The sequence below is a fragment of the Chanodichthys erythropterus genome, chromosome 10 (assembly GCF_024489055.1).
Source record: "Chanodichthys erythropterus isolate Z2021 chromosome 10, ASM2448905v1, whole genome shotgun sequence".
NCBI classification, from domain to species: domain Eukaryota; kingdom Metazoa; phylum Chordata; class Actinopteri; order Cypriniformes; family Xenocyprididae; genus Chanodichthys; species Chanodichthys erythropterus.
Window position 1 is genome coordinate 21,471,475 of NC_090230.1, and position 17,811 is coordinate 21,489,285.

General features: G+C 36.8%; 1 protein-coding gene across 5 annotated transcripts in view; it reads left to right on the plus strand.

Moving 5' to 3' along the window:
- asic1b (acid-sensing (proton-gated) ion channel 1b) overlaps nt 1-17,811 on the plus strand; it is a 230,700-nt gene that overhangs the window by 173,395 nt on the left and 39,494 nt on the right. For all 5 annotated transcript variants that reach the window (XM_067396545.1, XM_067396542.1, XM_067396544.1 and 2 more), the window contains 2 exons: nt 5,515-5,665; nt 16,509-16,636. In XM_067396545.1, coding sequence (XP_067252646.1) covers nt 5,515-5,665; nt 16,509-16,636 — 279 coding nt within the window. The remainder of the gene's footprint in view (nt 1-5,514; nt 5,666-16,508; nt 16,637-17,811) is intronic.

The following is a 17,811-nucleotide window of genomic DNA, read 5'->3' on the forward strand; positions in this document are numbered from 1 at the left end:
GGCTGCGCGGATGGGTGGAGAGTTCTTGGCCAGAACAGAACCATGCCGCTAATCCAAACTGATTGCTAATTGTCAGTCATCTTTGATGATGGTGGTGGTCCTGACAGAGAAATATTCATGGTAAATCTTCTCTATTGACCCGACATTGGCACAAATAAAAAGAAGTTAATTTTGAACTTAAATCTTTTGAATTTAATGCAGCTTTCACAACATTTATTCACTTCTTAAGAAGTTCTCATGGCTTTTTACGCAGACTAGTTTTATTTTCAAAGAAATTGCTGATTGAGTTCTCCTCTTCTCCCCTGTGATTCTCTTCCAGTCTCTGAAAAGAGTCTTCCAACTGACAGCGTCCTACTGGGAGATCAGAGCACTTCGCTCTCTCAAAGTCCCTTCAGCAGCCAGAAAGTTTTAAAGACGTTTCATTTTTCATAAAGTCCCGTTACAAAGGGCAGAAATGATCATGTATTATTGATGTCTTCATTTCTTATGGAGGCTGTTCTTTTGTATTAAAGCAGCAAAGACACACAAGATGCTTGATGACACTCAATGGCTCAGCTTTCACACTAAAAATTTAACGCACCTCAGAGGTCTGTTTGAATGCATTTTTAGGTAGTGTTGTTTTGGTCAGGCATCCCCAGTACTGTTACTCTTATTTAGGGGTTAGTGATGTTGTTCAAACTCCTCACATAAAGTATTTTAAAGGGATAGTTTGGGATTTTAAAGGGAAAATTTGATGTTTATCTGCTTACCCCCAGCGCATTCAAGATGTAAGTGACTTTGTTTCTTCAGTAGAACACAAATGATGATTTTTAACTCCAACCGTTGCCGTCTGTCAGTCTTATAATGCAAGTGAATGGGAACACAATCTATAAGAGTCGAAAAAACTTGCATAGACAAATCCAAATTAAACCCTGAGGCTCATGACGACACATTGATGTCCTAAGACACAAAACGATCGGTTTGTGCGAGAAACCAAACACTATTTATATCATTTTTACCGCTAATACACCACTATGTCCAACTGCGTTCAGCACTCAGCTAGTGAGGTCTGATCGCGCTCTGACAACGGCAGTGATGTCTAGTACTCATTGAAGTATAAGCACGAGACATCACTGCCGTTGTCAGAGCATGATCAGACTCTTATAGATTGTGTTCCCATTCACTCGCATGATAAGACTGACAGACGGCAACGGTTGGAGTTAAAAATCATCGTTTGTGTTCTACTGAAGAAACAAAGTCACCTACATCTTGGATGCGCTGGGGGTAAGCAGATAAACATCAAATTTTCATTTTTTGGTGAACTATCCCTTTAAGTTCACCTTTTATAAATGCTGAAAAACAAACTAATGAATTTCTGTCCTCAAAATAACTCAAAAGTACTCCAGTCAGGCACGTACACTGTGTTCCTGACTCATTTTCCTTGTAGAACGGTTTCCTTTTGACTATTGTAAATATTTTCAAAAGCTCCGTTAGCATATAAAGGTCGTCATGAAGGCCTGTTCTTTCAAAATAACAGGCAGGCATCCGCACTCAATGGACCAATGGCCTCACTGAGGAACTTTATTGTGAAGTTTCTCAGAAAGACTCCACAACACTTCCACCAGCGCCGACTCTCCTGGGTCCCAAGGCCAACGCCACCCTAACTAACTACTGCATTGCCACAGTTACCACAGCAACTCTCTCTCGTCTTGGCAACAGCCTTGCTTATGTTTGCTAAACGCTTCAGAGGCTGTTATCTCATCAGGAGCAGTTTAGATGTTGAAGCAGCTCTGGAGCACTTACTGTTGGTAATGGCAAAAGGGAACAATTCTTCTGATGCATTTAAACTTGTTTGTTTGGAATAGGCAAGAGCTTTTAAAAGCATTAATGCGGATGTTCCTTTTAGGCATCAGTTGTGCTTTATGAATGTTTAAATCAATTCTTTAACTCTGTTTGTTGCCCAAAATGCTGTCTATGTAAGCACTCACAAGTTTTTGAGACATGGCCTATATTCAGGGCTCATCAATAAGGATGGTCCGCTGGCCTGGGGTCAGTATGAGAGAATTATAGGGCCAGTTAACTGAACTGTCACTTGTGATAGTGGCAGTGCTATATTAGTTTTTGAATGTAAAAGTATTGCTTTTATGCCTTGTAAATGGGTCATTGACGAATAAGGTTTTTAAAAGTGTAAAAAAAAACTAACAATGGAGATATAATAGTTTTATTAAGTGTTAACAATGAGATTGTGTTTTTTATAATCAATTAACACTGCTTTTGTCATTTTTTACAAGATGGACAAAATTTGTCACCAAAAAAAGTCATTTGGTTTAACCAAAATTTCGCTTTTACCGAATGACACTTTTGGTTATACCGAATGACGATATTTTCAAACAATGCTAACAGGCTGATATCTAGCTAGCTAGCAAAAGGACAATTTAACATTTTATATTTAGTACAAGTATTTAAAATATTACAACATTTTCCATGTTTTATAGCGGTTGTATCGATGTTGACCTGATGTTTCGGGACATGCGTATGAGCAAGTAAAAACATGAATTTTTCAAATAGTTAAAAGAAAGTTAATTACTTTGCTTCACGACCATGTGGTCCCTTGCAGATGTCTGAATTATGTCACATCCTGTCACATGATATTGACCACATGACTTGATCCATAATGGTCCCTTTGTATTGACATCAATGAATCTACACATAATTTTAATACCATTTAGCAATGATAATATGTGACGTTATAAAATCATGCCAGAATAAAAAAAATATATGCATTTATTACATTTTCAGATTTTTTAATCACAAATAAAATGGCTGTATTGGCCTTTGGACGATTAAACCGAATGATCTTTTGACACTTCAAAATCTTTAAAATACCTTTATATGTAGCAAAATATAATTAAAACCTTTTGGATTTAATAGTTTTACTACCTTACATACTTTGGATGTCATAATGTCTCATCTTTGCTTTTTATAATTATTAAGGTCTTTGGACAAAAAAAAAGATGACCCGTCACATCATTGACCCAAACATAAGAATTTGGTTATTTTGCTTGTTAACTTTTCATCTTGGTAAAATGATCTAGCTGGCTTACATTGGTTTTGTTGAAACTGCAAGAATAAATTATTATGAATGTATTGCTGCTTGGGTTTGTTTTGTTAATTGGCCTTGTGCCGCTAATTCTCAACTTTCTTCTTTCACTGTGCAATTCATTGCAATTCAAAGCATCATTGTTGGCATTTTTTTTTATATATATATAAATATGGCAGTCATTGACTCATGGATGTCTAGAATCTCATAGGCCACGTACATACTGTAAGTTTCAGGAGTGACAACTGCATTTAAATGCAGGAGTGAATCTCCTAAATTATTATTACATGTGTACAGAAAACGACTCAAAACACAAAACTGTGATGATTGACAGCTTGGAAACCATAGCAACATTCTGGTGTTTTGTGTGTTTGGTATCTGTTATTGTGACCAAAGAAGATAATATTACAGTGGCAAAACACTCGTTATTTTCAGCAATTTAACTAAACACTGTCAATGGAGGCGTCGTGTTTTGTTTCACACTGTGTTGCCATGATCAATCATTATAAACGTTTTTGGGCTTGTTGTTTAAGCTCGACTCATAAAGTGACCAGGTTTATGGAGTTATTAAAGCGAGCAGACACGAGTCGCAATATTTTGGTCTTATATTCAGCATAAAGTATTTGAATTTATTTCGGTTTATTATGTTTGTTTTTTTAGCAAGATTTGGCAACACGAATCAGTCAAGGCTCGCACTGCTTTCCCTGTGATTCACCGCATACACGTTAAAAAAAGTATACTACATACACTGCATACTACCTGTATTTTTGGGGAGTTAATTCGGTTGTAGAATGTGATTGTCACTCCTGTATTTTACTGAACTGTGTGTGTACAGGTGAACTGACAACCATATTTAGCTGCAGTGTGTCCATGGCCATAGAAACTCTGTTCATTCTCAGAACAGAATCTGCATCTTTTTTTCTGTGTGCTGTTCTCGCCAGGATGTGTATAAATGCTCCATCTGTGAGTATGTGCATTGGCTGAATCAACCATTCATCTGTCTGCAGCATTTCATCACACACAAACCAATATCTGACACATCTTTCAATGGCTTTGAGAGATTTCTATCTCAAAGAAAAATCTGTCTGTAACACATGTTGCATTTCTTTCTGAGATGTGATTCCCTGGTGAGCCGCTGCCGTTTTCTTTTGTTACTACGTTCCCTGAAGATGTGGCTGTTTCATTTCCTCCAGTTTCTCATTTGTCCGCGATGGTAATCAGGTGCGCCCACAGCGAGGAGTGGTTGTGTTTCTGAGACGCCATGTTCTCCATATCCTGCTGTCTGTGATCTGATTAGATGTCCATTAGTTCAGTTTCAATTAAGATTGTCGGCATGAGTCCCTCTGCCCAAGTGTAGATCACGTCACGAGTTACAGATGCTCTATAATTCATCAAACGATTTCCCGAAACCTGCCATGAAAGACTTTGATTTTAGCGGGAAGTGCAACTGGGTCATTCCTGAACTCTAACTTTAATGAATATGATTGTGTATAAAAGGCTTTCAGATATATGCTCTGATCGAACACTTCAACTGTATTAGAGGGTTAGTTCACCCAAAAATGAAAATGATGTCATTTATTACTTACCCTCATGCCGTTCCACACCCGTAAGACCTTCGTTAATCTTCAGAACACAAATTAAGATATTTTTGTTGAAATCCGATGGCTCCGTGAGGCCTCCATAGGGAGCAATGACATTTCCTCTGTCAAGATCCATAAATGTAGTAAAAACATATTTAAATCAGTTCATGTGAGTTCATTGGTTCAATATTAATATTATAAAGCAACGAGAATATTTTTGGTGCGCCAAAAAAAAAAAAATTTAGTGTTGGACTGCTTCAGGAAGCTTCGGAGCACAACGAATCAGTGTGTCGAATCTGCTGTTCGGAGCACCAAAGTCACGTGATTTCAGCGGTTTAGCTGTTTGACACACAATCTGAATCATGATTCGATACACTGATTCATTTGTGCTCCGAAGCTTCCTGAAGCAGTTTTTTTAAATCGGCCATCACTATATAAGTCGATATTTTGTTTTTTTTTTGGCGCGCCAAAAATATTCTCGTCGCTTTATAATATTAATATTGAACCACTGTACTCACATGAACCGATTTAAATATGTTTTAGTACCTTTATGGATCTTGAGAGAGGAAATGTCCATTGCTCCCTATGCAGGCCTCACTGAGCCATCGTATTTCAACTGAAATATCTTAATTTGTGTTCTGAAGAATAACGAAGGTCTTACGGGTGTGAAACTGCTTGAGGGTAAGTAATAAATGACAGAATTGTCATTTTTGGGTGAACTATCCCTTTAATAACCAGATAATTCTGCATATGTTGATAAGCATTTGATGAATTAATGTGACTGTGATCATTAGAAAATCAGTGTTAAATTCAGACAAACAATTGTTAACAAACAATTGTCTCTGTTTATTTCAGATCTTCACACGCTATGGAAAATGCTACACCTTCAACTCTGGACAGGATGGACGGCCACTGCTGGTGACTATGAAGGGAGGAATGGGAAATGGCCTGGAGCTGATGCTGGATATCCAGCAGGACGAGTACCTGCCCGTGTGGGGAGAGACTGGTACGACTCATTAACCCCAGTAATGTCATGTGTCTTCTCTGTTTTAGATGAGATCCCATCATACTGACCATCACAAATGTAAACAATGGTCTCACTTGTGTCTGTTTTTACATCTCCTAAAGAACTGTAGAAGAGACTCCAGAGATTAAGTTGGTACTTGCATTTCATCTTTGGCCCTGTTTACACCTGGTATTACATTATACATTTTACATTATTGGAAGCACGCTATCCAGATGGGATTTAAACTTTGTCGGCTGAAGACCCAAGTTTGGTCTGAAGATGAAAAACTTACCAAGCACAACATTCTTTCACCATTCCTGATTTCTAACACACACTCACAGCGTTCGGCCGGTCTTATGGCTGTCAGAGCAGAAACAAAAGGTGACGCTCTCTACGTATGTTTTTCATGTCTCTCGGAGTGTTCATATGTAAATATTAGATCATAATATGTCCATTAGATCGAAAGATCTGGAAAAGCCAGATCTTTCGTTTTTTTGATGACGCCACATGCTAATTAGCATATTTATGACATCATTGCGTTTACGTTCAGACTAGGATGGGCATTTTTCCAAAATATTGTATTGAACATTTGGGCTCGTAAAAAACGAATATTCGAATATTTGTTTATTTAAATGAGGTTAAACGAGAAAGACGCTATTGTTTTATATTCATCAATATTTTGTAACCATTTCTGAACAAGCTTACGATTAGGCAATATACACAACAAGCTTACATTATGTCTTAAGGTTTTCTTTTAGTTCAAAGCATTAAACAATATGTGTAAACAGAAAATATTAAGAACAAAAGCATTTAATCTCAAGCAGCGCAAGTGGGAAAAATACTAATAAAGCAGACAGCGCCGCCAGTTATTGTACAAAACGTACATAATACACTCGAGTCAGTATATGGTTATTGTGTTTATATTGTTTATCATGTTCATGTTGAGAAAAACAATAATATCCACATGCTCTGGTGAGAAAACAAGCCGTGCTGACAGACGTTGCAGAGACACAAAGATAATAATACATAACTGTGTGCTAAGCTAAGTTTCTAACAGCAGCACTTTGTTTTCTGTTCGTAAATATATCTCCCTCGACGAAATTTAAAGCAAACATATGTCTCAGAATCATTTTGCTATCAGATAAGTTATCATCTTGGCTCACTGTGGGATAACTTAAAGCTGCGCTTACCTGTCGTGAATGCAGTGATGGACAGCTGTCTTTCCTCACTCGACGGGTGTTTTGATTTCATGTGCTTTCTCATTATGGTGTTGATATTATGATAACTCGGTTTCATTAATTAATTTGATCAAAAGTAATTCAATTTTGTAAGATCATTTTCATCTAAGTAATTCCAAACTTTGCGAGGCAGATGACAACATTATGTCACCAATGCAAACCAAACAGATTTAATGTTATGGTATTAGCAGATAATACTATTATTATACCAAGATGTTGCACACAATAAATAACAAATAAAAACTAACTTATTGACATTAGCTTTACAATAATAATCAGTAACGCTCACTGTACACAAACTGTATATACATCACTTTAAGTTGCTATTTAATTCTGTATGACTTTATGACTGTCTTCAACAGCATCGCAATAGTCACCAAACAATCACATAAATGCCTCAATAAGCAAATGTTACTCGGCTCTTTTTACAAACAACACTGAGCGCACTGTAGGCTAATTACAATCTCTGACGATATCAAGCATTCTGTCACGTCGCAATCCCTCGCGCAGCATCAGATCCGCGAGCGCGCAGAGTTGGGCTCATTCCAGCCACGGTGCGCTGATGCGGTTATTTTTACTGATTTAAAATACATCAAACAAACACATCGAATTCACAGTTCAGTCTTTTGAAATTATAGGTTTTGCTTGTCAAGTACTTTACTACAGAGCAAACGGGAATGCTGCCCATCTCGCTCATTAGGCCTAACAGCAAACTGATTCTTCCATTCTTCTTACCTTTCCTGCTGATGCTGCGACTCTTCTTGTTTGCATGTGTTCCTTCATTTTATCTTCCACATTTAGTTTTTCTCCTTTAATAACAAATTTGACCATTTTGAGGCTTAAATTTACAAAATGAATGGCTACTGTTTGAATTCTTCTATAAGCGCGCACTTGTGTTTGTTTCGTTAACTGAGTGATTGCATCATTAGCCTACATTGCCTGATGTCTGAAAATAATAAATGCTCACCAAAATTATTTTATATGACAAATAAAGCATTATAGCTCATTTATATTTATTTAATTCACTTTAATTTAAATTTTAAAACAAAAATAAATGTATAAATGTATGCTAATTTTTTTTAAATTATTATTATTATTGTGGTCGGCATATCGCGGGCCGCATTTACATTCGTGACGGGCCGCAGGTTGAGAACCACTGCTCCACACCCATTCAAACGCTTACTGTTTTGAAGTGTCGGTCGTGCGACTCGCGCCCAATTACATCAAAAGTATATGCTCACTGGTTGTCATGGCAACTGAATCATGGAGGAAAACTTTAAATATCTCGCCTTCACTTTAATTTCGGACCATCTCCAAAAAGACATAAAACACTAAACAAATGATTTTGACATGCGTTTATCAAAGGAGGGAATACAGATTTTTAATCCCTTACACACAATTACTGCTGTTGAAATACGAAATGGAGGCGGGACAAATAGTATTTTTATTTTCCGAATATTAATATTAATTTTAAACGAATATTCGACTATTTGTGCATATCCCTAGTTTGGCACTTCAGATCTGTTTTGCTTCTACTCTCTGACCTGTCACATACTGTAATACAGTTGAATGCCAAATAAAGCTGTTCTTATAATTTATATATTTTTTGTTTCTGTTGTCAGACATAAAACAAGTATAAAATATTGACTAAACACAGCCCATTAATACTACATGTTAACCAGGAGTCACTCTCACTATACTCCTTAATTCATTATTTATAATCACAACGTCGACAAAATCACCATACATCTACACTAAAGAGCGGTTTCCTCGTGTTGATGTGGAGCTCACGCTCGCGGGCACTACTGGTGGCATCTTCCAATTTAATGAAAGCTAGGGTTTATCCAAAAAAAACTCAATAGATTTGTCTCTATACCTTTAATTGAAAAAGGCACTAAAGGCATCTGAAAGTTGCTAAATATAGTGCTTAAGTCGCACCCTTGTGTGTGAGAGATGCTGGAGCTGATGGCAGGGGGCGGCGGCTGTCTGTGGCGGCCAACATGGACACTGTGCCGGGCTGCCACAGATAAATCAGTATGTGGGAAACACTGCAGTTTCTATAAAAAATATATATAAACATCCTAAAATATATGTTTACCTTATCCACCTTATTCCTGACGAGCCTACTGTGTTTTAAATTATGGGTGGCACTTCGGTTTGGTGAATTTCCATTCAAAAACACTGAAACTATCATTTCAATCATTCAAATCATAAGGTTGCCCTACAAATAAAGCTTATCCATCAGTTTGACTGAATGAGCTGCCAATTTTCCTTCATGATTTATTTTCAGACATCATGAGGAAAACATAACACTTATTTTAACGTGACATGTTTTAACAAGAATATCTATGGCAAGAGCTCTTTTCAGTCGCTGCATTATTTTCCTCATAATTATGTTATTTTTTCCCCTTTGCATTCTGCTGTAACTGTATGAAAAAGAACAACATATGTTGCATATTTGTGGTCTGTTCTTCTCATGTCATTTACAATATATACCATTAATAATTCACTGAAATACACAAACTGTCGTTTTTCTCCTCATAGCCTTGCGTCTCTTTCCAAGTTTGTTTTTACAGGTACATACAATTTTTTATCTGTCAAAATGATGGTAATTGCGCAATAGTATCATGTAAATAGTATAAAGCAAAGCTGTAGTTAATGAACATTTTTGATTAAGGCAACGTACGTTACATAAAACAGATATATATATATATATATTACTACAGTGATATTTAACCCATTCCATATTGGTGTGGAAAGAATCATGCTTTTGGGCTTATTCGTGGTCTGTTGAAAGTAGCTTGTTGATACTTTTAATGTTCGATGGTTGAAGGGTGAGTAGAATAATGTCATCTCATTGTACCCAGTTTAAAAAAAAAAAAAAAAAAAAAATATTATTGCGTTCATACAGCGAGCCTTTCACTGATTGTTTACAGCTTAATGGAAATTACACCCATAATTCACACAAAGCTTCATGGGGTGTAGGAAGAAGATGGATAGGCAAAATTGCATAAATTGGATTTGTTTAAAGCAATTAAAAATACTATTAATTGTATTTTTATAAATACTATAATAATTGGCCAGTGGAAATGATTGAGAAAAACTCTTCTCTGGTAACTTTCTCTGAAATCTATTTTATACATTTATACATAATTTTGATTTATTTATTCTAAAACAAGGCAATGAAAGATTTTTAGCAATGTAATGTGACAGCACATAGTCCTCAGCTAATTTTTTCCTAATGTCTTGTACCGTTAAACATGGATGAGATGGGAGTGCATGGAAATTGTATGCATATGATGTTATGCATAGTAAAACATGGTACATGTACACACAATCTTCCACTGACTGGGTTTTATAAAGGGAATTTTACGCAGGATCTTCTGTATGCATGGTTTTGTTATAAATCTATAAAATCTAGCTTTTGTGCATATGCACACTTTTAGGATAAAATCTATGAAAAGGTTTATACATGAGGCCTCATCTACTTGTGATCCCATAGACCAAAATGCCTCTTAATACCAGGTGTAAACAGGTTTCATTCCTGAGGAATGAAAGATCTTTTTCAGACGTTTATCCATCAGACCATCAGACACTCCTGATTCCTATTCCAGCTGAAAATCTTGGGATTGCACTCATTCTTCCAGGCAGATTTGCATAAAATCAGCATGACCTGAGCCGTCTAAACGTCAATAATCTGCTTATGAGAGTTTAGTTTAGGATTAAGCTGTGTTTGCTAGACTGGGACTCTGAATTTAATATTAATCAACAGGTTAAACTGAACAAACTGTTAAATGATGTTGTTAAGCTCACCGCAAGGGACAGAATCAATGCAAATCCATGAAAATACTGCTAGCGGGCATACACACAAAAACACTTGTACGTTAGCTCTGTTCCAAAACCTAGTTTGTATGTCCTACATAGACAGCTGCCTTCTAAGGCAGCATCCTAACTGAAGTACAAGATTTGAAACGCTCAACTCGACATTATTTCAATGGAGTTTTAATGTTAGCGTGTTGCTAATATTGATACAACTATAAGCTAAGGAGTGTTTTTTATTAGATTAAACCATATCATGCCTTAAAGAAACAAAGACCAAGGATTTGGCCAAAATGAGGTATCTTAAAGGGTTAGTTCACTTTCAAATGAAAATTACCCCAAGCTTTACTCACCCTCAAGCCATCTTCTTTCAGATGAACACAATCAGAGATATTTTAATAAATATCCTGATGCATCCAAGCTTTATAATGGCAGTGAATCAGCTGAAGAAAGTGCTTCCATCCACATCCATCATAAATGTACTCCTCACGGCTCCAGGGCGTTAATAAAGACCTTCTGAAGTGAAGCGATGCCTTTTGTGTAAGAAAAATATCCATATTTAATAAGTTATAAAGTAATATATAGCTTCCGCCAGACGGCCTTCCGTATTCAAGTTACGAAGAAAGTGTAAACTGGCGTTGCATCAGTATCAGTATCAGTTCCATGAGTTTAATCGGGAAGGTGTAGGATGTAACGTACTTTGTGAACTGTAAGAGTTTTACACTTTCTTCATCTGTTGAATATGGAAAGCTAGATATTTTACTTCATAACTTGTTAAATATGGATATTTTTTTACACAAAAGCATCGCTTCGCTTCAGAAGGCCTTTATTAACACCCTGGAGCTGTATGGAGTACATTTATGATGGATGGATGTGGATGGAAGCACTTTCTTCAGCTGATACTCGTCACCCCTGTTCACTGCCATTATAAAGCTTGGATGTGTCAGGATATTTATTAATATTTCTCCGACTGTGTTCATCAGAAAGTCATATACACCTATGATGTCTTGAGGGTGAGTAAAGCTTTTTCATTTGAAAGTGAACTAATCTTTTCAAAGGTTTCATAATTAGGCTTGATGGTCTTTTTTTTTTTTGATTAAATAATTTTTATTAATACTTTTTAGTAAGCTTAGTGGACATTTGTCCTGACTTGTTGGCCATATTGAAATGTTTTTCAATGAGCTTGTTATTCTGGAATAATAATACCGACGATGTTGCCTTAAATAAAGAAAGACAAATATTTTGGCCAAGATATGGTATCTTAGAAGGATTCGTGACTTTGCCTTTGATTTCTTAAAATGCTGTCTAGGTAGGGAGCTCACTTTTGGAAGAGCAAAAACAGTTCAACACCCAGCAGAATAGTTTATCAGACTGAACCTTAAAAAAAACACGTAGCACAACAACGCAGTAAACAACAACAGCAGACGTTGGACATGTTTGCCGGCTGAAGGTCAGAATGCTGCGAGGAAAAAACGTCTGTGACCTTTCCAGTAAAGTTCAATCAGTTTTCAGCACTCAAGATGTATAAAGCGGTGTCAGGCTGGATCCTATTGATCAGAAAATGGCAAATATACAAACACATATTACAGCTGCAAGTCTGCAAGCCAATTAATCGTGATGCAATACATCCAGACTTGGAAGTGAAACTCACTCGTGTCTGTCTCTCAGCGGGACTGGTTTAACTTCTCCACACCTCTGTAATTGAAAAGAGAGAGGGGGTAGATGGGAAACCCTGCACACCTGCCTTGTGTCACCGCCCGACATTTACCGAGATTGTTTTTATAATGCTGTGATTTCCCGAGGAGTTCTGCTCGCGCCCCTTCAAATTTCTCCACACGGCAGGTGCTCTCTGAGTTCTCAGATATCTAATCACATCCTGCAAGCAGCTCTCTGGTTATTCGGGTTATCGCTGTCCTGAAATCTTTTCCACAGCTGACTAGATTTCACCATAATTACAGAGCAGCTGTCTCGAAGTCCTGACAATGCCAGGCTCCTTCAGATACTCTGCACTGTGCTGTTTCCTCTCTAAGGCTTTTCCCTTTACACTTAGCCCAGGGTTAACATCTTTTTAACCCTGAGTTAATACATGGGTCACGCTTTTAACCCTGGGTTATGAAGCCCTGCTAACCCTAAATTAGATACCAAAGGGGTACAACATGAAGCAATGCTGTGCTAGAATGTTTTAACAAGGTGTTTAGCATCAGGCAACCAATCATAAACTGGCTATTTCTTGCCTAATTAAATATTCATGAGCTTCACAGCAACTTTCACTCATTTTTTGTCACTTTCAGCATTTGAGGAAAATAGCGAGGGAGGAAAACTAAAGCATTTTACAGTGGAGTCAAGTCTTCATTTTGTATCAACTTTAAGTTTTTTAAAATACTAAAATTTGAAATGGTTTTAATGGACTTTGACTTCACAAAATGTTCTGACCTTTCCTCAGACAAATGGTTATTAACCCTTAAATGCATGACTGTTTCACCAATCATTCTTACATATTCGGGTCTTTATCGACCCGGATCAATATCTAACACGGAAGGATCTCTGCCTGTCGTGATAATATAAAACTCCTGATATTAGAGTAACAATTACAGAAGAATAAAATAAAGCTTATTTTGTTACCTTAAGGAGCTTGAAAGGGCTCCGTTTGAGCAGATGTTTTATGCCATCATCACTGTCCTCGTCAGAGCTCATTTCCCAGTAAATTCAGCAAATAATAGGCTAGTTTTATGTTTCAGTTCACAAATATGAGCCCATTCGCGATCTCAAACGTATTCTCAAAACTATATAATTTTCAACATCTTCAAAATCAATATTTTGATCACTAACAGCTTCACCAGATCCATCAAGTAACAGTTACAGTCATATTTGATTGCGTTCAGTACTTGTTTTGCAGTAAATTGCTGAGCCATTTCATGTTGTTATTATTATTTCGTTTTCTGTCTGAATGAGTCGTCACTTCAGCATTGTGTATCAGACATTGCCACCTTGTGGAATAAAGGTGAATTGCACTTATTCCGTCATCTAAAATTAAATTATTGTTGTGCAGAAAAAAATATATGTACACTCATACACACCTTGGGTCGTTTGCAACCCTATACAATTTTTACAAAAAATTAATACAAAAATAGGCATTCTTTTATAATTTTATGATTTTTTTCTTGTTATATTCTTTATAATGAATTGATTGAGGAATACCAAGAAGGTTGATGTCTAACTTTAAAAAGTGAACGAGGAGGAGGGTAGTGAATGACGTCCCGGGTCACTAAAGACCCGAGGTATGCATTTAAGGGTTAAAACAGGTTGAATGCTCATCTTGTCCTGTACTTGTCCAGTTTTGTAATTATGCACATAAGAACGTTGGCCCAGAGTTTTCAGTGTAAAATCTTGAAGCCTGACTAGTCAAGATTAATTACAAACCCAGGATTGAGTCAGCCTGCTACTGACTTGAAACTGAGTTAACTCTGTCTGCTGGATGATTCTCCAGATGATCTGCTAATTTACAATTCATTAAACAGGGCATCTGTGAGTTTACTGTGGTCGGCTGTATAATTTCCCCCATGTTATTCTGTTGGTGTTGTAATGATCATTAAGCAGATGTTTAAAAGGGAAAAATGGCAATGAAGCAGGTGGGTGACGTCTGTAACTCCTCTGTGTGCCCATAGATAATGTGCTTGGAAACTGCATTTGTAACAATAGTCATTAGTACTGTCAGATGTGGACTGATTTGTTGACTGAATGAAAATCCAGGCTGTGGAAGAAAGCCAGCATTCAGATTTTAATATGCTGATTTAAAGTATTTAAATGAGGCTGGGAAGTGTCAAAGGCAGCCTATAATCTGTGCTAACACCCTCAGAAGTGTTTGCTCCGATGTCCATAGAGAAACCTGAAGATTATTCCTGTTTACAGTCTAAAACACATTGCTAAATGTCAACATATTAGAGTGGTTTGAAATATCTTGAGACTAGTCTGTTTTCATGCCAGCGTAACTGTTTTTTTTTAATGTTTGTTTGTGTTTTGTTCTCTATTTATATTGTCTAATGTCTTTTTGAACATTGTTGTTGATTTCCTGTTTTCTAATTTATGTTGTGCATATAAACTGTGCTGTAATTGTCTCTTGTTTAAAGCCAAATGTTTAAAGGGGTCATGAATTGAGAAATCAGCTTTTCCTTGAGCTTTTGATATATAAGAGGTCATCGTACTATAAGAATATTCTGTAAGTTTCAGAACTGAAAACTTCCTTGTTAGTCCAATATCAGGCCCAGCGAATGGCTCGTCCTGGAATATGCCAATCATAGATAGGTGAAACCCCGCCTCCGCAGAAGAAAGCAACGCCTACTTCATCACTGCAACGTTAGCCCCGCTCACTGGTGTGTTAGTAAGATGAGGAGAGAAAAGCGATACAGGACAAATAATAACATTAATTTTCAGAGGGTCCTAATGCTAGGATAGTTATTTATTTTCAACAATGTGAATGTCTCAGTTGAGTTTTATTTATTTGTATTCGGTACATTTCGGTACATTGTGGATTCTTTGGTAAATCAATCGCATTTCGGTGCAAACAGACTTACGATATGGACTTGACAGTAATGCAACAACATGTCAGCAACTGTGTTCATTCTTATACCTGATTTATAAGTAATGATTCATGTTCTTATGTGTCAGTAAACGGTCAACTACACATTGTTTCTCTTAGTAGGATGAAAATAATCTGTTATTTAAACAGTGATTGAATTATACATAGAAAGCGATCAAAGATCGCTCCCTTTACAATCCTTGGAGCTGTCAATCAAACAGGTCACACTGGAGCTGTCAATCAAACAGCACACGTTTATCAGTGACGAGTTCTGGGCTTGCACCAAAACTCCCAATTTTTTCAACAAATCTCTTAGTTGATGAAAGCATTCGTTAGTGTGCAGAAATTAAGTTGCAATGATAAGAACACTGCTTTCATGCACTCAACAACATGTCTGTGATCGGCTACTTTGTTCATCACTGCAGCCTTTCATGCCACGATCTAAATATAATGTCATAGATCTAAATATAATGCAATAATCAACACGTTTCATGATTAGTTCACCTTGACAGCTGTAATAGTAAAAATGTGCTAAATGTTTTTGAGAGAGAAATATTTAGTTATTTCATATTGCAAAGATGTTAGCCAACCACTGAAGTCTCACGGTAGACACGCCCCTTAAAACAGAGCATTCAAATCAGAGGGCTGAAAACAGGGTAGGAAAAATTCCTTTCATTTCTAAATTGACAATTTTTGATGAAAAAAAGCATACTAACATTATGTGCACCCAGGAAACATTATAAAACAATAAACCAACGCAGTTCATGACCCCTTTAAACTTGACTTTTTTTGTTGCTTTATGCACAATGTTTGATCTCAATTGCATATGTATTGTTATGGTCTTACATGCTGTTCTTCATATTGGATGTTGGACATTTCTACTCCATCAAAGTTTTATTGTCATGTGGTGTTTTTAACTTCCCAATGGTTTCCTAATATTTGCAAATGTCCCTTGTTGAATACTGAATACATGATTGCATTGTTTTACTGTTATGCTTTTTTGTCTAATTATTAGTCACAGCAGTGACTTTCTTCATACAATCTTCTTTTACTTATTCAATAAAAAAAGACTCTTTGGGTTGAACATGAGACTGTTTGATGAAGTGATAATCTGAAAGAGCAGCCCATCTGATCTGATATAATTTGTTCTTCTGAGAGACCTGCATTGAATACATGTCTTAGTCTTTGTGTCTCATTTTCTTTCTCTCAGATGAGACGTCATTCGAGGCAGGAATCAAAGTCCAGATCCACACGCAGGATGAACCGCCTTTCATCGATCAGCTGGGATTCGGAGTGGCTCCAGGCTTCCAGACGTTCGTCTCCTGCCAAGAACAGCGGGTACTAAATGATTGTTCTTTTTGTAAATTTCTCAGTGCTGGACTCATCTCAAAACGCACAGGACTGCGATGGTGTCTTGGTTTTGGTTTCTACAGCTGCTTGTTTTTAGTCATTTATTTGTTTGTTTTGTTTTGATTGCATTAATGGGAATTAGCACTCCTCCATTTTAGAAAATTCTGATTGGCATCATGACATTATTTTGATGCAAATTAAGCAATTTTCAGCCCAAATTCTCATCACTGTAAAGCAGCAAAATCAAATTTTCATTACTATATATTACATAAAGGATTCATATATCATGGTAGTAGCTGTTATACTGCTTTTAATAAGTCAATACAAGTTATTTTGGGAAATAATGAGACCAACTGTGGTAATAATTGAGAATTCTTCACATTTTGGTAATGATAATAAATTAAAACTGCAAAATCTCATGGTCATAAAATAGGCTTAATTTTCACTATTTTTTTTTTTTTCACTTTTTTTTTTTTTTTGGGTTATGAGGTGAGATACAGCTTTGAGATTCACCCAAGAAGAAATTTCATCTCCCACAACCACAAGCTTGATTTGATTTTCAAATAAGAGCAAATGGCTGACACAGAGGTTAACCCTGCTGTCTGGAATAAATATTATTTTTTATTTATATGATTCTCAGAATCCATGTATAATTTTTATGAAGGCCACATCATAAAATAGGAACAGCAGCTTTGTTTCTGTGGGAGAAAGGAAGAGGTGAAATCCAGGCATATGTGATCGATAAATAAGCGTCAAAGAGACGGGCTGCAGATCTTGACTCGCTACAGACAGACAGAAAGGTGGTTGATATGCACAGACGGCTCCCTGCTCCTTGTAATTGGAGGTCATTGCGTCTCCCATGTGTGGTGGATTGATTTCAGTAACATTTCCCCTCATTTATTTTCCTTTTACACAAAGATCAGGCCTGCGTCTCCAGATGCATCAGCAAGATTCAATGTCACTGGCTTTTACGGGATTAGCATCCATCTCTGCCTGTCGCTCTCGTCATGGTTCACACAGTCAGCGTTTGGGATTGACAGGTCTATTTACTAATGGATGTGATGCTCAGATTGTCCTGGTCAGACAGGAGCAGATCGAATAATGTTTACATGGACATCTGAGTTAACTTGAGTCAATCAACTTCACTTACTCAAATAATGCCT